This window comes from Acinonyx jubatus, chromosome X (genome assembly GCF_027475565.1).
Source record: "Acinonyx jubatus isolate Ajub_Pintada_27869175 chromosome X, VMU_Ajub_asm_v1.0, whole genome shotgun sequence".
In the NCBI taxonomy this organism is placed as follows: domain Eukaryota; kingdom Metazoa; phylum Chordata; class Mammalia; order Carnivora; family Felidae; genus Acinonyx; species Acinonyx jubatus.
This window is the reverse complement of record NC_069389.1, coordinates 56,300,020-56,327,599: the sequence shown is the minus strand read 5'-3', so window position 1 is coordinate 56,327,599 and position 27,580 is coordinate 56,300,020. Positions and strand designations below refer to the sequence as shown.

The 27,580-nt window shown below is 41.3% G+C and overlaps 1 protein-coding gene across 2 annotated transcripts in view; it reads left to right on the top strand.

Annotated features, from left to right (window-relative positions):
- Positions 1-1,026: 1,026 nt before the first annotated feature.
- Positions 1,027-27,580, top strand: part of SNX12 (sorting nexin 12) — a 41,095-nt gene continuing 14,541 nt past the window's right edge. The window contains exons 1-5 of one of the 2 annotated variants that reach the window (XM_053202446.1): positions 1,029-1,317; positions 7,633-7,728; positions 8,889-9,013; positions 9,412-9,502; positions 12,814-14,679. In XM_053202446.1, coding sequence (XP_053058421.1) covers positions 1,153-1,317; positions 7,633-7,728; positions 8,889-9,013; positions 9,412-9,502; positions 12,814-12,819 — 483 coding nt within the window. In that variant the 5' untranslated portion in view covers positions 1,029-1,152 and the 3' untranslated portion in view covers positions 12,820-14,679. Of the gene's footprint in view, positions 1,318-7,632; positions 7,729-8,888; positions 9,014-9,411; positions 9,503-12,813; positions 14,680-27,580 lie in introns of those variants that run through there. The other variant, XM_053202445.1, reaches the window with a different exon arrangement.

Below are 27,580 nucleotides of genomic sequence, written 5' to 3'. Positions count from 1 at the left end.
CTCTTTGAGGGCTGGGTCGCTCTTATTCAACTTTAGTATTTAGCATGTTGCCTAGCACATAAGTAGTTGCTTAGTAGATATCGGTTAAATTGAATTAAATAACTGTGAAAATTTGGGCCTTGTAGTCTGTTGAAAGGATTTCAGGCATCAGTGGTACAGGAAAAATCAGAAGAGGCAGGTGCAGGGAGGAGAAAGGATGACCTAAAATCACCACTGTTAATGTGGGGCACCACCCCTTCATGTGCGCCATGTATAAATTAATCATATAAATATCAATATGTCTAAAAAATATCAATATGTCTATGGATATTTTCTCATTTAGATACGTACTCTTTCTCCATTATGGGCTGCAAGCAACCTCAGAGCAGTGCCAAGTATGGTGTTCTGCAGAGTAGAGACAGAACATATGAAATAAATGCCTTCAATATGCTGAGAAATATATCTGAGTACATCTGGGCTTAAGCTTTCTGTGGTAACAAGTGGAGGATGAAGCTATGCCCCGATTTTCCTGGAAAGGGAGAATGAGCAATCATATTTACCCCATCCCCGCTGCTTCCCTGGCACCATTGTGCAGAGTGCTTGGTTGCGGGTGGAATGAATTGAAATGATCAGTGGCACAAGTGGCAGGGCTGCGTTCTAAGTTCTTAGTATTATGGTTGGAACCCCTCCCTCTGGAGAACACCCTTCTATTTTCGCGCAAAACCCTGACTTATTCAGGTCACGGGGCTTCGGCCTATCACTGCAAGGTCCCCGTTTGCGGGGCAGTGCCCGCTGCCGATAGATACTGGGTAGAAGACAATTTCTTGGGTTGAGGAGCAGCGATTGGCGGATCCCGCCTCTAATGCTTCCCAGGACATCGGGCGCTGCGTGTCCGAGATGCCGGTTCCGGGGCGGCCACAAACACCACCCGGAAGCCTGAATGAGGCCTCCGAAGTACAGGACTCACAGCCCTCAGCGTGGCCGCTATTCAGGGTGCCGGGCCCGGGGCCAAGGCAGCGTGCGCGTGCGTGCGTGCGTGCGTGGGCGCGCGTGCGCGGCGCCGCTGTCTGTGGGTTGGCTGGTTATTTTGCAAGCGGGAGGGGCTGTGCGCGCTCCTGCCTCCCGCCTCTGTCCCCCACCCCCTTCCCCGGTCCCAGTCTCTCCTTCGGAAAGATGTCGGACACGGCAGTGGCTGACACTCGGCGCCTTAACTCGAAGCCGCAGGACCTGACCGACGCTTATGGGCCTCCAAGTAACTTCCTCGAGATCGACATCTTTAATCCACAGACGGTGGGCGTGGGCCGCGCGCGCTTCACCACCTATGAGGTTCGCATGCGGGTGAGTCACGGGGTGAGGGACACAGCTGAGGGAGGACCAGGCGGCTGGGCGGGGGCTGCCAGAAGGCGCTCGAAGGGGTCATTTGGGGGTTGGGGGCAGAGGTCTCCAGACTCGGTTGTGGCCCTAGGATACAGAAAAGTCCAGAGGGGGACATCGGACTGGGGTGAGGGAAAATAAGTACCTATGAGCAAGAAGTGAAGCCTGGCTGGATAGGGTGGGGAGGATGGGGAAGATTAGAGTGGGGAATTCAAGGAAATAGGAACCCTGAGTGCAGCGACAGAAGAAGGGAAGGAAGAGTGACAGAGGGCTGGGGAATGGAAAGACAAGGCGATGTATCGCTGGGTCCCATAACTAAACTGGGTTGTGGGAAGTCAATACGAAGAGGGAGGGCAGGAAGCCCCGATTTCTTCCTCATGAAGTCTCCCTGGGATGATGGAGTTAAGCGAAGCCTGCATTGAAGGGAAGATAGACCCCAGGAAAGGGAGAGAGTGGGCTTGGTAGAGCAGAAATAAGAAAGGGAGTCTCCCTGACACCGAGTGCTTCCCAGACTTGTGTGGAATTAGCATCTGAAGGAGAGAAATGTTTTCTGCTTAAGTTTTCTCAGGTATCACATGCTGTGTCTTACGGTGAAATCTGGCCTTGCCCTGGGATTGGTGGATTGTCAGTCGGTACTCAAAGCATCCTGTGCTGATCCTTTAGATTTGAAGTAGCCAGTATTTCAGTATTGGCTCCCATTTGGGCGTTCTGTATACAAATGGCCATTTGCCCTTTCTGTTCTAGATTAACTTTTTGGATTAAGACTGTTGTGTGCGGTTACTTTAATGTATGACATTTCGGGACTGCCCAGGAGTGGCTTCTTCCAATGTGCACTACAGAGGACTTTATTCTCTAGTTCTTAGTCCACATTACAAGGATGGAATGTGCAGATAAAGTAGTGGTTTGCACGTTCTTTAGCCCAGTTGAAGTGGTTACAGGAAGAAAAGTTAGAGGCCCATTTTCTAATTTTCCTTATGTTTTTTTTTTCTCAGACTAGAGGGCCAGAATATTCTCTATGGACAGCATGCTGCTCAAACAGCATTTGAAGACCTATAAAAGAGTGTATGTGCTTTCATTTTTGACTGAATGAATTGAATGAGAGAGTGTGTCTCCTACATGGGCATTGAAATTTAATTGAGAAATGGTGTCCAAATTCCAAGTTTCACAAAGTCCAAACTGAAGAAAGAAAATCGAAGCAAAAATTGAGAAAAACTCATCTATATAAGAACTACCTGAAATCAACTCTTTGGAGAAGAATGGAAGTTAGATCCCTCAAAATATGGTCAAAAGTCTGGAACTGTTAGTGATAGAGAACTTAATTACCTGAGGAAGCTTGGGCATAACTTGTTCAGTGTGAGGATTCTCTGCTGTGGGGTTTTGGAGACAACATCTCCATCCATTACCCAAGAGCGTTAGGGATTATGAATGAAACAGCTCTCTTCTTAAGGCATTCTAATAACAACAGAGACTGTTCATCCAGTGCCTACTATGTGCCAGGCACCGAACTAGGGTTCAGTTTCTAAATCCTTACAAAAATGACATTTTACAGATAGGAAACTGAGGAGGAATGCAGTTTAAGTAACTTGCCCAAGTACACATAGCTAGTAAGTGACAGGGCTGATATTTGAACCCAGATCTGACTGACTCCAAAGCCCATCATACTCTTTGCATTACACTTCAGTCTCTTTGGCAATGCTTAGTTGCAAAACTTTAGTGCACAATATTTTTTTACCCACCAAGCTTTCCATCTATCCTTTTCACAATTTCTAATTGTACGGTGATGATAGGTTTGATGGCAGTTCCTAGTTATGTGAATTTTAATTTGTATTGTTTATATTAATTTGTATGGCTATCTAGACTTAATATTTTAATTTAACTCTGTGTAGGGGAGAAGTTGGTAAATTCATTTAGTTTTTAGTTGCTATATTAGGTGATTGATCATGGTAGGCATTTTAGGGAGTAGGAGACTCAAGAGACTGGGCTTTGGGAATTAAACATTGTGTATGGTAGCAGCAGATGGCACTGACTTTCTTCTTTATATAATAACTAAATATTTCTGAAGGTGTTCTCTTATTTTGCTCAGGAAAGAATTCCCCCCTCCCACCCTTCCAAGAAATTAGGAATCTGGAGAGGTATCCTGGTGACTTCACATAATGTGTATGGAACTTTTCAAATGTCAGTTGTCCTGTGGACTTGAATTTTGTTTCTGTCTCTCCTTTCCCTTGACTTTGTGTTGATCAGAGCCAACGACTCTGTATATCCTGTACTACACAATCCTGTCTTCCTCAAATGATTTGTAGGTTGGAGCTGGAAGACTATCTTAGTACATAGTGGCCCCTTCCTTACATGGCTAGGTGTAAAGATGAGAGGTCATTATTGTCACCATCCTGTGGGGGTAGGGGAAGAATAGGAGTTTTGTGAGTCAAAGGAAGAAGTCCACAAAATGGCAGTGGATGGTTTCACTATGCCTTGGAAGCAGCTACTCAGCATTTTTCCCCCTTTGTTCTGTTAGCTTCTGTAAAAGCCTACTTGTTAAGGTTCTACTCTTTGGGGATCACAGTATTTGTAATGAATTCTGGTGGAAACCTAGAATTACATGATACCAAAGCACTTCTTTTTTTCTTGCAGTATTATTTTTCTCCCCATCTTTGTTGAGATGTTATTGACATATAACATTGTGTAAGTTTAAGGTGTACAATGTGATTATTTGATACTCATACAGATTTATTGCAGGGTTCTGAGTATTTTCTTTATAATGTTTTCTTTTAAATGGTTAAAATATGCACAGGGTACAAAATTCAAAAGATACAAAAAAGATGTACTGTAAAAACTAAGTCTTCCACCCTCTGCCCTCTAGAGGTTCCCTTTTCCAAAGAAACCATTGTTTCCAGTTTTTTCATTTATTCTCCTAAAGAATAGGTTGTAATAAAACATTGCTTTACCTGTATCTCACTCTCCTTCAACTCATTGACATTCCTTGGACCTTGATCATAGGTGGAGTTGTAACTAGTGTAAGTTGGCTAGTTATTTAGCTTTTGATGACCTATACCTAGAACTGGATCCTGGAAAGACAGTTTCCAGACATGAGGACTACAAAGCATGATGTAGTGAGGACTCTGTGAAGCTCTAGCATAACTGGGAGATGTTCTTTTCCTGCCCTGAGGCAGTTGTGGAGGCTCAGGTCACAGTTCAGGAGAGAAACTAGTTCCTTTTATTTCCATCTGCTGATACGAGTTGGCTGGTGGAAAATACAGTCAACTTTAATACATGTGGTTGGCCATTTCTATTTAGAACTTGTAGACAGGAGTGAGGATCAGGGCTTTTTGTTTGTTGGTAGTTCATGTTGCCATTAGAGCCTTGGGAAAATTATCAATGATTAAGATGTGGGAATAAGCTGATCTATATGAGGGAGCAAGATATGGTAACCCAACTTAATGTAATTGCTATTTCTGCCGTACTTTCTAGACAGGGAGAAGGTAAACATACCTAGGGCTTCTATTAATCAGTTGAGTATTTACTGAGTAACTTGCATAGTCTGCATTTAGGGAGATGCAGAAGTAGTGACAGCTTCTGATTTCAATGAAATTATAGTTTAGTTAAGTAGCAAGACTAACATGATGCATAAAACAATAGTGTGTCAGACACTACTAAAGTATAAATGTCATAGGAGTTCAGAGGAGAGGGAGACAAGTAAATTAAGCTGGTGTGTTCAGGAAGATTTCCTGGATGAAATGGGACTTGAGCTCGGACTTGTAGAATGGGGACAATTTGAGGAAATTTGAGGAATGGGTATGATTTGAGGAAATCATACCTTGGAGGTGCTTTTCTCTTATTCTTTTACAGGGAACTTAAATTCACTTTTGGGGACACCTGGGTGACTCAGTTGGTTAGGTGTTTGACTCTTGATTTTAGCTCAGGTCATGATCTCACTCACAGTTCATGAGTTTGAGCCCCATGTAGGGCTCTGCGCTGACAGCATGGAGCCTGCTTGGGATTCTCTCTCACCCCCTCTCTGTGCCCTTCCCCCGCTCACGTGCACTCTCTCTCAAAATAAATAAACATTAAAAAAATAACTTTTCAATTGAAAGTGTAATACATGCATGTGACAAATTCAAATTGTGCAGTGAAAAATGTGACCCTCCCACCCATTCCAGTTGTTTAGTCTTATACTCCAAAACCAATCACTGTTATGAATAAATATTTTATTCATAAATACAAATATATACACATATACATATCCCTTTTTAAATTGAAGTATAGTTGACACACATGGTACATTAGTTTCAGGTGTTCAACGTAGTGATTTGACAAGTTTATACATTACACTATGCTTACCACAAGTATATGTGCTATGTATACTGTGTGTGTGTGTGTATATATATATGTATATGTGTGTGTGTGTGTGTGTATATATATATATATATAAAACTATATTTCCTGTGTTCTTATTCCCATGCCTTACTCATTCCATAACTGGAAGCCTATATCTCCATTCCTGTTCACCCATTTTGCCCATACCCCTAGCCCCCTCCCCTCTGGCAACCAACAGTTTATTCTCTTTATTTATGGGTCTGCTTCTACTTTTGTTTATTTGTCATGTTTTTTAGATTATACATATAAGTGAAATCATATAGTATTTATCTTTATCTGTCTGGCTCATTTCACTTAGCCTAATACCCTCTAGGTCTATCCATGTTGTCACAAATGGCAAGATCTCATCTTTTTTTCTAGCAGAGTAATATTCCACTGTGTGTGTGTGTGTGTGTGTGTGTGTGTGTGTGTGTAGCACATCTTTATCCCTTCATATTTTTATTTTATTTTATTAAAGTTTATTTACTTATTTTGAGAGAGAGAGTGTGAGCAGGGGATGGGCAGAGAGAGAGAGAGAGAGAGAGAGAGAGAGAATCCCAAGCAGGCTCCGTGCTGCCAGTGCAGAGCACAGTGTAGGGCTTGAATCTGCAAATAGTGAGATCATGACCCCAGCTGAAACCAAGAGTCCAATGCTTAACTGACTGAGCCACCCAGGCGCCCCCATATTTTCTTTTTAAAGTTTATTTCTTTTGAGAGAGCACGCACAAGTGGAGGAGGAGCAGAGAGAGGGAGACAGAGAGAATCCCAAGCAGGCTCTACACTGTCATTGTGGAGCCCAACGCAGGTTTCAAACTCACAAACGGAGATATTGTGACCTGAGCTGAAATCAAGAGTCTGACACTTACCTGACTGAGCCACCCAGGCACCCCTCATCTTTTTTTCTGTTTATTTATTTATTTTTGAGAGAGAGAGCAAGCGGGGGAGGAGCAGAGAGAGAGGGATACAGAGAATCCCAAGCAGGCTCTGTGCTGTGAGCACAGAGCCCAACACAGGGCTTGAACCCATAAACCATGAAATCACGACCTGAGCTGAAATCAAGAGTCAGACGCTTAACCGACTGAGCCACCCAGGTGCCCCACATCCATTCATCTTTTGATGGACACTTGGGTTGCTTCCATATTGGGTTGCTTGGCTGTTGTAAATAATGCTACAATAAACAAAGGGGTTCATATATCTTTTAGAATTAGTGTTTTCATTTTCTTTGGGTAAATATACATAGCCTTTTTTTAAACCAAATAGGGGTAAGCAGTATGTACTGTTCTGTAACTTGATGCTTAATATATTTTCATACTGGAACATGTATATTTCACATTCTTTTCATAGCTGTATAGTAATTCTACTGTATAGGCATAGCATAATTTATTTAACCAATTGTCTATTGATGGACATATATAATTATTACAAGTAAAGTACAGTGAAAACCCTTGTATATACATATTTGCATACAACTTCAAGTCTATTTAAAATTTGTTTTTACGTTTTATTTATTTTTGAGAGAGAGAGAGCACAAGTGGGGGAGAGGCAGAGAGAGAGGGAGACACAGAATCCAAAGCAGGCTCCAGGCTCTGAGCTATCAGCACAGAGCCCGATGCACGGCTCAAACTCACAAACCGTGAGATCATGACCTGAGCCGAAGTTGGACGCTCAACCGACCGAGCCACCCAGGGGCCCGAACTTCAAGTCTATTTATAGGATAAATTCTAAGCAGCAAGTGACTTCTAGTCACCATCTGTGACAAGGCTGGATGTGGTAAGGATTGGTATTTACCTGGTGGTATTTTAAAGGAGTTATAGGAGCATGGTCCACAGGAATTATTTCTTCATTGGGACCTAAATGGTTTTGACAGGTGGCCACTACAGGCTGAACGTTAGTTACCATCTCTCTTCTCTCATTTTTCCTTCCCTGTAGACAAACCTACCTATCTTCAAGCTGAAGGAGTCCTGTGTACGGCGGCGCTATAGTGACTTTGAGTGGCTTAAAAATGAGCTGGAGCGAGATAGTAAGGTATGACCCCATTCCCTGTGTGGAATCTTTGGAGGAGGAGATCTACATAGGCTCATAAGGAATAAGATTCTAGTCTATAAAATATTAAAAAAAATTTTTTTTAATATGAAATTTAGTATACTCTGGTTTCTCTTCAGATCGTCTAAATCTTTTGCCTTTTAATATGAACTTTATTGTCAAATTGGTTTCCTAAAAAAAATTTTAACGTTTATTTATTTGTGAGAAACAGAGAGAGAGCAAGAACAGGGGAGGGGCAGAGAGAGAGGGAGACACAGAATCCAAAGCAGGCTCCAGGCTCCAAGCTGTCAGCACAGAGCCCGATGCAGGGCCCAAACTCACAAACCGCGAGATCATGACCTGAGCTACAGTTGGCCTCTTAACCGACTGAGCCACCCAGGTGCCCCTGTGGTCTATAAAATCTTAAAGGCAGTGGAGAGGCTGAACACTACCAAATCCTAGCACATTGGATCTGGGTGATACCCTTTGAAACTTGAAAGTGGTAAGTTCAGGACAAATTTTAAAAGAAAAAATATTACTTGAATCAGTGGTGAGTAAAGTCATAAAACTTAACTTATATAGGTACTAAAAATATAAGTGTAGATCGTGTCAGAAAAGACCTAGCTAAATTCTTGGATACTAGTGGATTGTTAAAGAAAGTGAGGAATATTTGGAGTTTATTTCTTTTTTTTGTTTTTTTTTTTTTTTGAGGTGGTAAATCTGTCCTTCCATAAAATCACTTGGATTTTTTTATGTTTGTTTATTTTTAAGATAGATACAGAGCACGAGCAGGGGAGAGGCAGAGAAAGAGAGAGAGAGAGAGAGAGAGAGGGAGAGAGAGAGAGAGACAGAATCCAAAACAGGCTCCAGGCTCTGAGCTATCAGCACAGAGCCCAACATGGGGCTCGAACTCAGAACGGTGAGATCATGACCTGAGCTGAAGTCAGACGCTTAACTGACTGAGCCACCCAGGTGCCCCTGGATTCATTTTTGACCTAAGCCATCATTACTGTTCTTATGGCCTCAGTTCTTACAAGTTGCCAGCTGTGGGATAAGATAGACCCTGGCTAATAGTCTAATAAGAAATAAGGTATACAGTGCTTCACCATCTCTTTCCCTCTTCATCCTCTCCCATGTGGCTGATATTTTGTGTCTGCCTGCAGATTGTAGTACCACCACTGCCTGGGAAAGCCTTGAAGCGTCAGCTCCCTTTTCGAGGAGATGAAGGGATATTTGAGGAGTCCTTCATTGAAGAAAGGAGGCAGGGCCTCGAACAGTTTATTAACAAGTAAGCCAAGTTCCCGGGGACTCCTCTTGCTCCTTTTGCCATCATGGTCTTTCTGTGTTTTGTCTGTCTCCTCTTTTGTGATGTGTAATAAGATGTGTTGCCGGTTGTGTGGTGAGCTGACTGGACAGTAAAACTCCATTCCTTCGAGCAGAATTCTGATCCTGTACCTCAGGGCCTGAAAAGGCCTTGGATATGTTTGGGGATTTTTCCCTACCTCACCTGTCTATCTCCCTTCTCCTACAACATCAGGGTTGGAGTGGTGCCTCGTTGCTGTCCTCTACTTACTTGAACCTCTGGAAGAGCTGATGTTGCCCTTTCTCCCCTGTCCACACCCCCATTGCTCTGTGAATTCTCTCTAATCCCAGATACTACTGATAACCATCTTGGTCTCTTTATAGAATTGCTGGGCACCCACTGGCTCAGAATGAACGCTGCCTACACATGTTCCTGCAGGAGGAGGCAATTGACAGGAACTACGTCCCTGGGAAGGTGCGCCAGTAGGAGCCCCTCTCACCACTTGCCCTCTACTTTCCTGCTGAAATGACATTGATTTTTACACTAAGCCTCTCTCTCTGTCTCTTTGATCTGAAGTTGGCTGCCCATCCCCTGGCCTGATAGACTGTTTGGCATTGTGTTTCTTGGTACCTGACTACACCGTGGGCACTCTGCTAGGATCCTCTTCTCTGAGAAGCGGTGGGAGACCACAGGCAGATGCTCTTTGCTTGGGGTGCGGGTGGGGGGATTGGACTGGAAGGTAATTCCTTGGGCATTTACCCTTGTCAGAAGGCTAATCTTATGGGGGGTGGGGGTCTTGTGCTGGTAGGGCACTCGGATACATACTGATGCTGCAAGTCCAGGGGATTTTCTTACTCTTAGGTTTAACCAGAAACGCTGAGCAGGGAAAAACCCTGCCTTTCCTACCTGCATGAACTTTTTTCTTTTGGGGAAGGTGGTAGAGACCCAGAAGTTCTTGTTTTCTCTAGGCCTGCTCCCAGTTTTCTCAACGGTTTCTTTTGTTCCTTTCTCTCTCCCTTGTTGCTTTTCATGGCAGTAAATCCTCCTGAGTCTAAGCAGTCTGTTGTGTGGAGCAAGGTGTGTGGGTTTTCTGGGCCCCTCATCATGGCTGCTTCAGAGTCAGAAGAAAGCCATAGGGCAGTAGGGGAATTCTTGTTGTCTAGCCCCTCTCCTTTGTGGCTCCCCACTCTGGCTGCCTGTTCTCGCTCATCAGCAGGTGAGTCAGTACAGGCCAGAAGTTTCCACCCCCCCCCCACAAGCCCTTGCTACTTTATAGGTTACCTTTGCGGGTTTGATGGCTTGAGGGGTGGGGACAACTCACCACTGCCAGGTAACTCCCTAAAGGGTGGGAGTGGATCATTTTCTAGGTACCTCCCAGTGGTTGGGAAGGGCATCACCACCCTCTTCCTTCCATTCTTCCTCCCCACCCCACCCCCACCATCCCATTTAGTGCTGCCACAAGGCCGAAGCACATGAACAAACCACACAGTCTCTGACTTCTCCTAAGCACTTTGAGCTGTTGAATGGGGCTCAGGGGCAAGAGTTGTCGCTGCCCTCCCCAGCTTGGTCACAGGGTTACTGAACTGCCTGTACCTGTTTCCCATGGAACTCCAGTAGTCTTCCCAGAATTTGAGCTAGAAATAGCAGCTGGGTATGGATGTCCCAAATCTTAAGAGTCTGAAGCAGCTTTCCTGGGCTTCTATCTGGAGGCTAGTGGTTTGTTTGCTGGGGCCTGATATCTCTCTCCATTGGTGGGATGGGAGCAAGTTAACTGGTGTCATGTCAAAAATGGGGACTCTTTGCTTAGACTCTCTATCATGGAAGGATTGGAATTCTCTGTATGGGGTCTTGGGGAAAAGGATTGTGGAGTTGGACAAGACCCTGATCAGAGAGTTTAGGATTGGATTTTGACATGGGATTTGGAGTCCTTCTCAATGTTGAAGTTCCCTGAGACAGATCAGCTCTCCAGCTGCTGAGCCTGTACCAGGGGCTGAGCAGCCCCTAGAGAGAGGCTGTGCTCCCTTTCCCACCTCCCAAATGTTGGTGTTGTTGCTGCCTTTTTGATTTGTATCCTCTGTTATTGACTTTTTTTTTAAGAATTCTTTCATTGTGCACAAGTGCTGAAAGCCTGAGGCCCCATTTCTGCTGTGTATATATCCTGACTCGGGGCTTTTATTCAGCAAACTGTTCATTCTTCTGTCAGACAATGTCATATTCAACTCTGTTCATATTAAACCACTGTGAAGCAAGCCTCTGTTTTCCTGCTTAAGTTGTAGTATTTTTTAGTGTCTAGGATATTCTTGGTATTGTGCAGAAATCATACAACATGGTCAGTATCCTGAGGTGATAAGTTAAGTTTGGCATTTAAATTAAAAAAACAACAACCAGAATCCTAGCTGCCTGTAGCGATATTTACCTATCCTTGCAACTCCCAATTGACTTTGTCACCGAGGTAATGCGTCTTCTTGCAGGAAGTAGCCATAGGGCTCAATACCTGTGGTTTGGTTCAGATTTAGTAGATTTGGTTTTTAACCTTGTGGGTTTCTACTAATTTGGGCAGAATATATTTATAGTGTGTGTGTGTGTGTGTGTACATATATATGCATATGCTATATGTGTACATAAACACGTGTGTGCAAGTGCTCATCATCCAACCTACCACCTACAAACACTATTTCTTTTATAGTTTTTTTTTTTACCTCAATTGAGACTTTTTTCTTTCAAATAGATTTGATGCAGGCAGAAAGGTGAGTGAACTTTGATAACTTTTTTTTTTAACTCTGAGAACATTTTTTTTAGGTTTACTTATTTATAAATATAAATTTATTTATTGAGATAGAGACAGTGTGAGTTAGGGAGGGGCAGAGACAGGGGGAGAAAGAGAATCCCAAGCAGGCTCCACACTGTCAGCGCTGAGCCCGATGTGGGGCTCGAACCCATGAAACTGAGATCATGACCTGAGCCAAAACCAAGAGTCGGACGCTCAACAAACTGAGCCAGCCAGGTGCCCCTCTGAGAACTTTTGATGGGTGGATATTTTCATCTGACCGATGTGTTCTGAAATGGCTTCCTACACAAAGTGGCTTTTAGTAAAGGTTTAGAATGAGAGGAGGTAGGAGTCTTGTCATTTGGGAAGTCAAAGCAAGTTTTAATCATGAAGTTGAGCATGGAAAGAAGGTATAGAAAGGGATGTGGTCAAAACACGAATTAAGGTGACATAACAATGTACTTGGGTGTAAGTAGAAGAGTGGGGGCTGAATTGAAGTTAAGAGGTTTTGGTAGTTCGGGAATTAGATGACTAAAGGTATCTGAGGGGATAGGGAAGAATAGAAGTTTCTGTGAGATAAAAGAAAAGAATAATTAGAGAAATGCAACCTTCATAAACAGCAGTGTTAGAGAATGAATTAGAGAATAACTAGAAAAGGCAACTATAGAGTAAAGTTTCAAAATTTTGGACAACTGACATTCATTTAACAAGTACCAATTCCTAGCCTTCTGTGTGCCCAGTCTTATGCTAAAAGCTGGATGGGGTGGGGTGGTTGTGGTACAAATAAAAGAGGATTGCATTCTCTTTTCTTCATAGACTTTATTTTGTACACTTTGTAGACTTTATTCCCTCTTTGGAGTCAAATGGGTCATGTTAGCACAGTAACCTGGGTCCTGAAAGAGCCCCAAATCCAAGCCCTCGTACCCACCAACACCAAGGAGAAGGTTTCTTTCATGAGGAATTCACATTTCTGCATGTACCTAAATGTTTATCACTAATTAATTCCTTTTATTCATAGCACTGAAGCAGCTCAACCTTATACTGGGACCTGGGCGACAGAGGCTAACCAAAAATTTTAAACATAGTAGCTAGACCCAAAAGAAGTCTAAATCTTCACATTCTGGAGATGACTTATCTACTACCCTTTGACCCATTCTTTGACATGAGGAGTTGAGCTGGTAAAGGATGGAAGAGGTGAGCGGCCTTCAAACTGCGCTGGAGTTTTTGTTTGATGAGACATCCTAGCTGAGACAGTTCTATCTTCAAATATATGCTGTCATAATTTAAGTAAAATTACTTTTTACTGTGGAAATGCAGACCAACTGCTCACTGAAATGGATATTTCTTCATATCCTGAAGACTTTTGAGTCACCTCTGGTCTTCTCTTCTTAGACACAATAACAGTTCTAATTTTTCCTCACTTGGCTCGTTTTTTACCCTTTTAACTTTATTATTCTGAAATCTCTCCAAGGTCCTTATATGTCCCTAAGTCATAGAGTCTAAAACTGGACACCACTTTAATTATAGCCTGAAGGTTAGGTGGTTGTTAGTCCATTTATACATCGTAGTATTCAAGTTTACTTTTAAAATATAAATACTTTGTGACTAATTTAGCTTGTGGTTCTCTGCCACTCCCTTCCCGACCATCCACCACCCTTCATTCCTCTTATCTTTTGTTTTGCTTTGCTTTTACAAAAAGAAATAATTGTTCTTATTTTTATTTTCTCTTGCCTGTCTGCCTGCCTATCTATCTATCTATCTATCTATCTATCTATCTATCTATCTATCTATCTATCTATGCTTTTGAGAACAGAAAGCTCATTCCTTACAAAACAAATTGGATAATTATTAACATTACACGGAATAAAGGATTTTTTAATTCACAGCAGGTTTTTGTTAAATAGGTGTTTCCTGCAGTGGTTTTAAGTGTTTGTATATAGATCATCAACTACCTGATACAGAGAAACTGAATGTACAGGATTAAGAGGTACTGCCAATTGAAGAGCAATCAGAAATTAGATAAAACAGTTCTTAAGTGAACAGTGAAATACATTTAGAGTCACAGAAATTTATACATTACTTTTCAGGAAAATGTTATTTTACCCATAATGTTTTTTATCCAAATACAGTCAACTTTTGATAATCTGTGCCAATGGAGAGCTTTTTATTTTGTTATGCATAAGACTTTAAAATATTTCCTAATATGTCATCAGAAGGAGACTCAGGAAGATCTGAGAAGTAGAAAAGGAATAGTAGGCCCGGAATAGAAACCTGGGTCCTGGAGCCAGCTATGTTAGTTAGCTGGCTATATAGCACCTACAGGCAGATTGCTTCACCCATCTGGACCTGTTTTCTCAACTGTAAACTGAGGGCATTTGACTGAATGGTTTCTGAGGTATCCTAAATCTCGATTTTTTTATGATTTCCAACTCTTGCCCTAAGGAACTGAGTAAACCCTGGAGGTGATGCTACCAAACAGGCGGAAGCAAAGTTTTTCCCATTTGATGGGGTTTGCTGTAGTGTAGTTTTCTCTCCCAGAAATGAATGACCCTTCACTTACCCTGATTAGAGTTTGTTTGCCCACATCCTGTAGTATCAAGTCATGAGTAGTACCACATTGAAACTCGGTGTTGATTTACAGTTGCCCTAATTTTATCCTAGGTCTTCTAGTTGAAATTTTTTATGTATTTGTTTTTTAAAGATTTTATTTTTAAGTAATTTCTATACCCAGTGTGGGGCTTGAACAACCCGGGCTTTACAACCTAGACAGGGGTCGCATGCTCTACCCGACTAAGCAGCCAGGCACCCCTAAATTGAAATTTTTAAATGAAATAGTCACCTCATTCCTGTATGGAATTACTCTTATTTAAAATGTAGAAATTGTCTATTTTGTAGAAATGTGTCTATTTTGTTAAAATGTTTTATGTGGTGATAAAATTCAAAAGTAATTAATGCTAGTTGACAAAGTTGAAGAAAACATAAATGTGTAAAAAGTGAGATTTCTCTTTATTCCCCTCCCTACACCCATTCTACAAAAATAACTTAATTTGGTATGTGTCTTCCTGGACTTTTTTCTATGCACAGATATATGTATGTGAATATATACATACATGTATGTATGAATATACACATACTCATACACATGTACATGTATGAATACCCACACACTTGTATGTCGTGTTTTTTTTAACAAAATGGGATGCTGTATGTATGCAACCTATGTTTTTCACTTTGCAGTGTTTTGTGGACTTCCTTTCACATTAGTATATGGAAATTTACCTCATTTTTAAATATGGCAGCATAACATTTCATGGTATGGTTGTAAAACAATTTAGTGATACAGTTACTGTTGGAAATTTGTCTCCAATCATTCATTATTACAAGGAATGCTACATATAACTTTGCTCATGTGTTTAAGTATTTCTGTGGGATAGATTTTGAGAGAAATAAATGCTGGGTCAAAGGATGTGTGTTACATTAGGCCCCCGCTTACAGCAAATGACAATGTCTGTTTTCTTACCAAAAGTGGAGAAATTGCCATTCACCCCTGCCCAAAGCTGCTTTACCCAAATGGCACAATATTAAACAACTGGTAATTATGCAAACTATTTAGTGAAAGTGATATTTCTTAGTTTTAATTAGCATTTTCTGATACTTTTAGTTGTAATGATACCACTATCAGGTTTTTAATTCCCCCCCCCCCCGCGCGCACACACACACACACACACACACACACACACACACACACACACAAATCATAATAAAAATTTCCCACCCATTTCATTTTAGTCATTCTGGAAGCAGTATTTATCGCTGCTAATTGAGCATCCCTAACGTTCCTCACTGTAGATAAACCAACACTTCATTGAAGCCCCGATGTTCCCACCTGACTTTGGGGGGAAGTGAAGCAATAAGCCTGGTGGCAAAGCAACATTATCTGAAGCGCTCTCATGACGGATACTTTTCTCAGGTAGGCACTACTTGGGGCGAACGCCAGAGCAGCACTGACAGCTCAATTACAAACTCTTCAGACCTCGGAACCAACCTCCTTGGAAACTCTGGGAAATATTACTTTGCCTCTTGAGCCACCATCTAAAAAGCTTGGGCCTCCTTTTTGGTTATTTGTCTCAGGTCCAAACCTTAGATTCCAGGCAGGGACGGGACAAGGACAGGGACCTAGACCGAGATGATGACTCAAACAAGAGGCCGAATCACCAGGCTCTTCTGGTTGGCTGTCCACACGTCAGTCAGAAGTGAGCAAGCTTTTAGTTGGTCCTACACAGTGGGAAACACAAGACCCTCTTCTGATTGGCCTTTTAATCGAGGGGCGGGCCACAGAGAGAGCTGCTGGTTGGGCTGGAATGGAAGACCAATGGGAGCGCTATGGCGCTGCTTTCGAAAGCGAATCCTACCCGAGGGCACCTGGGAGAGTCAGCGAGTCTGTCCTCGGAGCTCCTGTGGCTTACTTGGTAACTGCGTCCTCCTGCGGCGTAGCTGCCGGCTACTCTCCGCCTCCTGTCCCTCGGTCACCGTTCAGGTGTTTCAGTGTCACCCGGTGTGCCGTGGCGATTCAGCGCCGTAGTCTCCTTAGCCTGCAGGTCTCCTTTCACCACCGCCTGCCCAGAACTCTTTCTCCGATGTGGCCGCCGAGGTCCTAGATCAGGGCCGGGGGAGTGGGGATCGGAGACGGGGAGTAGGATGAGAGTTACAGGGCCTCAGGGCGAGATTCATGATGGAGAAAGCGGGAGAAGCTGACCTCTGTGGCCGTGCAGGCCTTCTTTGTATTAAGTCCCTGGAAGGAGGTGGGAAGTGTCTGACCCGGAAAGTTCCGCCATCTAGGTGGCCCTTACCGTTTCAGCCAACCATACCCTCCGTCGCCTGATTTCATCCCTCATGACTCCCTCCTAGACTTCACAGCTGCAGAACAGCTGCAGCAAAAACACTGGTCCTCTCAGCCTGGACTCAAAGCGAGTCCCCTTTCTTCCTCAATGTCTGGGCTTGATCTTGTTGCTTTATTCCTTTCTCCTAAATATTTTTAATTGCACTAGTACGTTCTCCTTTTTAAGAAAAAAACCCTCAAAACATTGCACAAAGATGGGGCTAAAGTATGCTTTGGTCATTACCCACACTCCTAGTCCTTCTTTACCTTCCCAAAGGTAGCCGCTCTTTACAGTTTGCTGTGTATCCTGGTAGCCTTCCAGGTTTTGTGTTGGTTTGCTAAGAAAACACATTGTGTTGTGGTTTTATTTCTACAAAAATTATACCATACTGTACATATCCTGCAAATTTGTTTATTACATGTTTTTGGAAATATTTTTATTTTGCTATATTTAAATGTTTTCATTTTCTACTGGCATAATATGCCACAGTATGGCTATAAAATGGCTTATTTAACCATAGCTTATAGATAGACTACTAGATTTTTTCAATTTTTTGCTTTTCTAAGTAGTACTGCTATGAACATTCCTGCTCACAACTCCATGTCAGAGTTTCTCTAGGGTAGTGGTTCTCAAACTTTTTGATCTCAGAACTCCTTTATACTCCTAAGAGAAAATGTTTATATAGGTTTATATCTATCACTAGTAAATGTGTTAGAAATTAAAAGGAAAAGTTTAGCTGTTTATTCATTAAAATTAACAGCAATAAGCCCATTCCATGTTAACAAAAATAATATTTTTAAATGAAAAATAACTTGTCCAAGGCAAAAGATATTAGTGAGAACAGTAAAATTGTATTGCATTTTCTGAAAGTCTCTTTAATCAGCTTAATAGGAGACATCTGGGTTCTCATGTCTGCTTTTGCATTTGATTATAGTTTTGGTTGAAGTATATATCACACAGATGTGTACTTAGAAAAACAAGGAGTAGTTTAATAGCCTTTAAGATAATTGTGGCTATTTATTAATACTACATCAATCTTTAACAAGTGGTAGTTTCTTAAAGATGACTTTTAATGTGAATTTTGAAACCATATCAATCATATAAATAAACTTGTCATACTTGGTTACATTGTCATACTTGGTTACATTGGTTACATTGAAGTCCATTGGTCTGCCTTGTACTTTAATATGTTGTGTTTTTTTTTAACCTGTGCATGACTTTTTAACATAATGCATTGACAATTTGGAAGATATTGGTTCACTGAGTCATGCAGAACTTTCAAATGTTGATACAGTTCATTATACGGTGTCAAAAAGTTGCATTCATTAATATCACCACTGCTCTCATCAGAGAAGTCTTAAAAGTATTGGAAAGCTGCTAAGCCTATGGTAGCGGTACAAGTTTTCCAAAGTTCTAATTTTTGCTTGAAAACTCAAGTTTTACCATTAGCACCAGATGCTATCAGTTCTTGAAGTGACAGGCTCACTTTGTTTATTTCTGAGAAAGTGTCTGCCAAATACCCAAGTCTGAATAGCCACAGTTTATCTGTCGGTCATTATTTCAAGAAAAATGGTGTTCCATGAGAAAAGTGACTTCAGCGCACAACTCAGTCTGACAAGTGCTTTTCCTTGGGACAAACATTATACTTGAGTATGCAATAGAAGTGCTTTTTCTGTACTTTCTGTTTTGTGACACAGAATGTTAGAAAGCTATGCATTTAGGCATGGAGATTTTAACAACTTTTACTGCCTTATCAAGGACATTCTTAAGTGTGTGATGAGGAAAAATACAATGGCACAGGACAGTTTGGTGACACCACTATCTTTGATGAGCTTTAAGGCACCAGCAGTTTTATACATCTTTGCTTTTTTTTCTCCCACTTTTCCTTTTGCATCATCAGTGCAGATGTCAACACAATAAAAAAGGCAAACAACATCTTAATACTATTATGAAAATAGCTTTGAATCTCAAAGACCCCCTGTTTTCAGGGGGAACCACCTGGGAACTATGGACTACCTTTTGAGAGCATCTGAACAACTCTTCTAGGGCATATACCTAGGAGTGGTATCGTAAACTATGTGCACTTATCATCTTAGTAGATACCGTCCAGTGCCCCTCCAAATGGCTGGATTTGTGTTATCTTACAGCTCTGGAGGTCGGAAGCCTAAAATAGGCATTATGGGCTAAAGTCAACATGTTGGCAGGGCTGTGTTCCTTTTGGAGGCTGTAGAGGAGAATCTTCCTTGTCTTTTCCAGCTTCTAAAGACTGCCTGCATTCCTTAGCTCACAGTCCCCTTCCACCTTAAAGCCAGCAATCTCTGCTCTAATCTACTTCTGTCTTCACATCTCTTCTCTCTTTCACTTTAAGGACCCTTGTGCTTATGTTGAGGCCACTAGGATAGTCTCCCTATCAGATCTTTACCTTAATCATCTCTTCAAAGCCTTTTATTTTTCTTCTGCAAAGTCTCTTTTGCCATGCAAAGGAAGATATTCACAAGCTCTGGGGATTCAGACTTGGACATCTTTTGCTCTTTGGCCTACCACAGTGAGTTACTTCAGAAGGCTATGCTTATTCATTTGATACCAATTCACAGTGAAGAGAGAAGTATCTTTCTTTTAGGTTTGCAGGATTATTTGCAATAGAATCTGTAACCCTTCCATAATAATTTTCTAATATTCTCTCTGCCTTTGGTTGGATTATAAGAGGAAGCAGGAGGTAGAAGAGCAGAAGTTCACAAAGGAAGCTGAGGAATGGGAAGAGATGGAGGAGGAAAAACAGGAGAATGAGATATCCTGAAAGCCAAGGGAACAGTATTAACGGAAGGAAGGGAGGAGTACATTTAATACTGTATTAAATGCTGCTGAGACACCAAAATAAGATGAGGCCTGAAAGGCATCTGTTAGATTTGGTGACCTTTGCAATAGCTATTTTCGTAGAGTGATGGGAAGTGGGAAGAACATTGAGTACACAGCTCAAACAAGAATATTCTTTAAAAAAAAAAAAAAAGAATATTCTAGGGGCGCCTGCCTGGCTCAGTCAGTAGAGCATATGAATCTTGAGTTCAAGCCCCAAGCCCCAAGCCCCACATTGGGACTAGAGCAAATGTTAAAAGAAAGAAAGAAAAAGAATATTCTATTTTAATGTTTTTTTTAACATTTATTTATTTTTGAGACAGAGAGAGACAGAGCATGAACAGGGGAGGGGCAGAGAGAGAGGGAGACACAGAATCAGAAGCAGGCTCCAGGCTCTGAGCCATCAGCCCAGAGCCCGACACGGGGCTCAAACTCACAGACTTCGAGATCCTGACCTGAGCTGAAGTCAGACGCTTAACCGACTCAGCCACCCAGGCACCCCGAAAAAGAATATTCTAAATTTTTCTATGAAGGAGTAGAGAATGACAGAATGGATTTGAGAAAGGACTTTTTCCCCCATAATGTTGAGAGATACTTGAGCCAGTTGAGAGGGTAAGGTTTATGATATGGAAGAGACTTTGAATTCTCATGGTTTCAGTAACCTGATTTAGAAATGTGTGGTTATAGGGGCGCCTGGGTGGCGCAGTCGGTTAAGCGTCCGACTTCAGCCAGGTCACGATCTCGCGGTCCGTGAGTTCGAGCCCCGCGTCGGGCTCTGGGCTGATGGCTCGGAGCCTGGAGCCTGTTTCCGATTCTGTGTCTCCCTCTCTCTCTGCCCCTCCCCCGTTCATACTCTGTCTCTCTCTGTCCCAAAAATAAATAAAAAACGTTGAAAAAAAATTAAAAAAAAAAAAAAGAAATGTGTGGTTATAATCAGACATCTCTTCCATGTTCCAAACATGTATAATCCAACTCCCTATTAAACATGTCCACTTGGAAATCCTTCTCAAACTTAGAATGTCCAATATTAACCCTCTCTTGTTCCTCGCCTGCCCCCCTTCATCAACTCCCACCCCCTTTTATCATTTCTCTTCTGGATTACTAAAGTAGCTTTCAAAGTAGCCTTTTTGTGTCTATACCTACTATCTAATTCATTTTATGCACAGCAGCTAGAGTGATCTTTCTAAAACATATAGGCAGGGGGGCCTGGCTGGCTCAGTCAGAAGAGCATGTGACTCTTGATCTCAGGGTTGTGCGTTTGAGCCCCACATGGGGTGTAGAGATCACTTAAATAAATAAAACCTAAAAAAAAATCAAACATACAGGCAGATGACTTCTATCAGCTTAAAAAATTTCCTGTTGTTTTCAGTGTAAAAGCCAGATTCTGTACTTATCTACATAGATTCTATGCTTTAAGCCTGGTGGACTATTTCCAGTTCTTAGAGGAAGCTATGTTCTTTTGTACCTCCATGTGTTTGCACATACCATTCCCTCTGCCGCTAATACCCTCTCCATCTTTGTGTTCCCACTCACATTTTATTTTTTGGATAATTTCTAGTCATCTTTCAAAACTCATTTGAGGCTTTCCTTTCTACTTCCTCTGAGAAGCCTCCTTGTTTTTCCTAGGATGGGATTGGATACCTCTCTGTATGCTTATAGCGCATGTACTTTCTTGTATACCCCTGTATCCCTACAGGACCTGTGCCGTCTTTAGTTACCATACTACATGTTTTCTGTGGTTGACCCATTCTTTTAATTTTTTATAAAAAGCATGTTAATTTTTCAAATAATACATGAATATGTTTTTGTTATTGTTGTTGTTTAAGTCAAACATAGTTCTCCTTTCCAACCCCCTGATGCAGGTCCCTGTCCCAGAGGAAACCAATGTTATCAGATTGGTATTTGTTATTCCAGATCATTTTCTTTGTATTTAAAAATAGAAATATAGGGGTGCCTGGGTGGCTCAGTTGGTTAAGTGTCTGAGTCTTGATTTCAGCTCAGGTCATGATCTCATGGTTGGTGAGTTCAAGCCCTGTGCTGTTAGTGTAGAATTCTCTTTCCCTCTCTCTCTGTCCCTCCCCTGCTTGTGTGCATGTGCTCTGTCTCAAAGTAAGTAAATAAACTAAGAAATCCCCACACATATATGCTTATTATTTAATTTTTTAATGTTTATTTACTTTTGAGAGAGAGAGACAGAGCACAAGCAGGGGATGGGCAGAGAGAGGGAGAGAGAGAATCCTAAGCAGGCTCCATGCTCAACATGGAGCCTGACACAGAGCTCGATCTCACAACCAGGAGATCACAACCTGAGCTGGTGTTAACAGTGGGACACTTAATCGACTGTGCCACCCAGGTGCACCCATTTTAAGAATTTTTAAGTATGCAGTTCAGTAACATTAAATACATCCACATTGTGGTGCAATCATTACCACCATCCATCTGCAGAACTTTTTTTTCATCTTCCCAAAATGAAATTCCTTACCTATTAAATAATAACTCCTACTACCTCCTCTCTCCAGCTGCTGGAAACCACCATTGTACTTTCTGCCTCTATAAATTTGACTATTCTAAGCACCTCTAGTGGAATCACATAGAATTTGTTTTATTGTGACTGGCTTATTTCAATTAGCATAATGTCTTCAAGGTTTATCCATGTTGTAGCATGTGCCAGAATTTTCTTCCTTCATAAGGTTGAATGATATTCCATTGTATTTATATACCCTGTTTTGTTTATCTGACTATCCATCAATGAACACTTGGGTTGCTTCTTCTACCTTTTGGCTGTTGTGAACAATGCTGCTTTGAACATGGGTGTACAGATATCCTTTCAAGTCCTTGCTTCTAATTCTTTTGGGTATATATACAGAAGTGGAATTGCTGGGTCATATAGCAATTCGTTTTTCCCTTTTGCTGGACATTTAGATCAGTGCCACTCAAACTGTATTCCAGGGACTGGTGCCGGTCATGAACAATAAGGTAAGTACAGAAGTTGAAAGTAAGCATTTAAAACATTTGTAATGGGGTACCTGGGTGACTCAGTTGGTAGAGCATCTGACTCTCGATTTCGGCTCAGGTCCTAATCCCAGGGTAATGGGATTGAGCCCCACGTTGGGCTCTGTGCTGAGCATGGAGCATGCTTGAGATTCTCTCTCTTTCCCTCTGCCCCTCTCCCCTGCTTTCACTCTCTCTTTCTCTCTAAAAATAAATAAATAAATAAATAAATAAATAAATAAATAAATAAAACATTTGTGGCAATTTAATGTTGCTGTGACATCTGAGCACATGGTCACTCTTCTAGTAATTCCTTTTTCACTTGGAAATTTACAAAAAACAAACAAACAAGGCAACCCCACCCCAAAACCCTGGTCCTTGACTGCATATAGCTTGAGAATCCTGAAGGGTAGTTTCTGGGTTTTTGGTTTTTTCCCAAAAAGCACACAAGTGTTTCTCTAGGATGGGTAAATGAAGAATAGAATTCCTGGGTTGAAGGGTACACACATTTTACATTTTAAGGTAATACAAAATTGCTTACCAAAGGCCAAATACTTCTTTGTTTTTTTTAAGGCCAAATTAATAACAACAGTATGTGGGAGCACCTATTTCTATAGACCCCTGCCAATACTCACTATCAATCTTCTTTTTTTTTTTTTTAATGTTTATTTATATTTGAGAGAAAGAGACAGAGACAGAGCGTAAGTGGAGGGGGTGGGGAGAAGGAGGGAGACAGAATCTGAAGCAGGCTCCAGGCTCTGAGCTGTCAGATGTGGGGCTCAAACTCACAAATCCCAAGATCATGACCTGAGCCAAAGTCAGATACTGGATGCTTAACCTGACTGAGCCGTCCAGGTGCCCCTCGCTATTGATCTTCTTAAACTTTTGTTGATCTGTTAGGCAAAAAGCGATGTTTTAATTCATAATTCTCTGATTGCTAGTCAATTTATGTAGCCTCCTTTCCTGTGTTTATTAGAATTTGCATTTCCTCTTAGTGGTTGCTTGTTATATATTTTTCTCATGTTTCTATTGGGTTGTTTTTTCTTATTGATGTGTAGGTGTTCTTTATATGAATGTTAATTATCCATTGTCTATATATGTTACAAATATTTTCTTCTTTATTTTATTACTAAAAAAATTTTTTTAGTCTTTATTTTTGAGAGAGAAACAATGTGAGTGGAGGAGAAACAGAGAGAGAAGGAGACACAGAATCACACAGCAGGTTCCAGGCTCTGAGCTGTCAGCACAGAGCCTGAAGCCGGGCTCGAACTCATGAACCACAAGTTCATGACCTGAGCCAAAGTCGGATTCTTAACCAACTGAGCCAACCAGGTGCCCTGAAATTATTTTCTTCTAATATGCCTTTTCATTTATATTTATTTACAGTGTCATTAAAATAGAAACTTAAGGGGTGCTTGGGTGGCTCATCAGTTGAGCTTCCAATTTCGCCTCAGGTCATGGCCTCAGGGTTCATGAATTCAAGCCCCAATATGGGCTCACTGCTGTCAGTTCAGAGCCCACTTGGGATCCTCTATCCGCCCCCCCGCCCCTCCCTCACTCACACTGTGTCTCAAAAGTAAATAAAACATTTAAAAAAAGAATAGAAACCTAAAATTTTGATATAGTCAAATATATTATTCTTTTCCTTTATGGCTTTTCCTTTTATTGTCTTGTTTAAGGAGGCTGTCACTACTGCAAGGGTTTAAACATACTCACTTATATTTTCTTCTCATCCATTTCTTCCTCCTTTAAAAAATTTGCTTTTAATGTTTATTTATTTTTGAGAGAGAGAGAATGCGAGCTGGGGAGGGGCAGAGAGAGGGGGAGACACAGAATCCGAAGCAGGCTCCAGGCTGTCAGCACAGAGCTGGACACGGGGCTCGAACTCACGAACCTTGAGATCATGACCTGAGCTGAAGTCGGATGCTCAACCAACTGAGCCACCCAAGTGCCACTTTCCTACTTTTCTAACCTTGTATGTGTGCTGGCGGCTCAGAGACTGCTTCGGATTCTCTGTCTCCCTCCCTCACTGCCCCTACCCCGCTCGCGCGCGCGCGCGCGCGCGCGCGCGCGCGCGCGCACACACACACACACACTCTCTCTTTCAAAATAAATAAAGAAACATTAAAAAAAATAAAATTTAAATTTTCCTAGTGACTAGTGATGTTGAGCATCTTTGGTATAGTGTGCTTAAATCTTTTGCCCACTTAAAAAATTGGATAATTTGGTTTGTTATTACTGAGTTTTTAGAATTCTTTTTTTTAATGTTTATTTTTGAGAGAGAGAGAGAGAGAGAGAGAGAGCGTGAGTAGGGGAGGGGGAGAGAGAGAGGGAGAACACAGAATCCGAAGTGGGCTCCAGACTCTGAGCTGTCAGCACAGAGCCCCATGCAGGGCTTGAATCCACTAACCGCACTCAGGTGCCCCGTGAGTTTTTAGAATCCTTATATATTCTGGGTACAAATCCTTTATCAGATGTGTGGTTTGCAAATATTTTCTTTCCATCTGTAGCGTGTCTTTTCGTTCTCTTACCAGTGTCTTTTGAAGAGCAGATGTTCATAATTTTGATGCAGTTCAGTTTATTAATGTTTTCTTTTATGACTCATGCTTTTGTTTCATATCTAAGAAATCTTCGTCCAACACAGGTTGTTCCTGAGTTGGTTTTTTAAGTTTTATTATTTAAACTTCAGCAGCACGTATACTAAAATTGGAACAGTGCAGAGAAAAAAACTGTCTATAATTTGTTTTTGTGAATAGCGTGAGATATTGCTATAGCTTTTTTCCAAAAAAATAGCTGATTGTCCCAATACTGTTTATTGACTTCCTCCAGTGATTTGAAATACCACCTTTATCACGTGCCAAATTCCCTTATACACACGAGTCTGTTTCTGAACATCTATTTTGTTTCACTGATGTATTTGTTTGTACTTACACCAATATCAATGTCATATCAATATTAAAACAACTACTGTGGCTTTATTATATATTTTGATATGTGATAGGGCAAGGTTTTCCTTGTTGTATTTAAAACATTTCTTCGCTAATCTAGCTCATTTTTCCTCCACAAGAATTTTTAGTATCAGTCAATAAATTCCACAAAACATCTTGTTGAGATTTTAGTTGAGATTACACTGAACTTTCAGCCTAGTTTGGGGAGAGTAGATGTCTTTACATTATTGAGTTTTCCCAACTAGAAACATGGTATATCCCTCCATTTATGTAGGTCTTCATTAATGGTATGTGTCTCTTTTTGTTTAGGCTTCTTTTATGTTTTATACTATTTTGCAATTCTTTGCTTACTTCTTTCTCTTTCTTATCTGTAAACTTTTCAAATATAGGTACCTTTTTGTTTCATCTGTGTATGTATAGTGCCTGGCATATATTAGATTGCTCAATAAATGTTTGATGAATAAGTTACATTACAGTAATTCTTTAAGAATTTGATTAAAAACTGTGGGCTTTAAGGAGTGCCTGGCTGGCTCAGTCAGTAGAGCATGCAACTCTTGATCTCAGGGGCATGAGTTTGAGGCCCACGTTGGGGACAGAGATAACTTAAAAAAAAAAAAAAGAAAGAAAAAATTTTTAAAAAACAAACTGTAGACTTTCCCCTCCTGCTGAAAAAATGCCCAGAGATACACAGAATTTTTTTATGAAGCTTGAAGGGACACGTGGGCGCTCTCCTTGCTGCCCATCCATAAATCTCATGTTAAGTACCCTAATCAGAAGTGATAACTCCTGTAATAGTGGTTGTATAAGTTGCTGTGGAACTTGAGGGAAGTATTTCATGAACTAACACAAGGTATCAAGGAAAGCTTCATTGAAAGATACTTTTTGGTCTGTCACTTAATGATTGATTAGGGGTTTCTGGACTATCAAGGGTGGGGGAAGGGCATTTTAAGTTGAAGGCTCCAGTTAACTTGAAAGCCAGTTTATCCTGCAAGCCTCTTTGCTCATTTGCCTGTTTATTCACTCTTTTTTCAACCCTTTTGGGCTTCCTGCTACCCTTCTATGCCTTCCTTTACCCCCATTCATCCACCCACTGTTGTCTCTCTTGCCAATCTTTGCACTGTGTTTTCTGGAAAATTGATTCCATTGTAAACAAACTACTGTACCCTAGATATCCTCCCCAAATTATCCTTCTACTTTTTTAAATGTTTGTTTATTTTTGAGAGAGAGAGAGAGAGAGAGAGAGAGAGAGAGAGAGAGAGAGAGAGAGAGGTGGAGGGGCAGAGAGAGAGTGAGGGAGACACAGAATCAGAAGCTGGCTCCAGGCTCTGAGCTGTCAGTATGGAGCCCTACGCGGGGCTTGAACTCACAAACTGCAAGATCATGACCTGAGCTGAAATCACACGCTTAACTGACTGAGCTACTCAGGTGCCTCTCTACTTTTTTTTTTTTTTAACTGAAACCTCGCTTCTCCTCCCAAAGTATGCCTCCCTTATTGCTGTGGGCCTCCAGTGCAAGTCTTACATAATGTATTTAACTGATGTTACTTACTGATGAAGGTTTCCATTGCTTGCAGTTTTTTTATTTTGCTATTACAAACAATGCCACAATGAACATCCTTACATGTATGTTTGTGTATGTGTTAATGTATTTGTAGGATAGATTTATGGAATTGGAACTGCTGAAATGGATGGCAGGAACATTAACAAATTTGATAAGTACTGCCACATTGTTATCCAGAAAATTTTTTCTTATGTGCCTTCTTACCAACCTTAATGAGAGTGCCCATATTCTAATACCTCACCAATATCACAGAGTTACTAATCTTCTTTAGTCATTGGTCATGGTTATTGGTTTCACAGAAGACATCATTATCATCTTTACCTTCAGATGAAAAGTCTCTCCTTTGAGGCTCCTGCCTTCTGGCAGTATTACCTTTTATTTCTTCTTGATGTAGTCACTTATTAACTTCTTTTTTATTTCCTTATATTTTTTGAGGACTTGGGCATCTGGCTCATTTTCTCCCCTTTACCCAAACTCCTGCCCTTCTTCACCTGCTAGCCAATCACAGTGCTCTGTGGTTGGATTGGCCAAGCAACACTTTAGTTTCACAGGT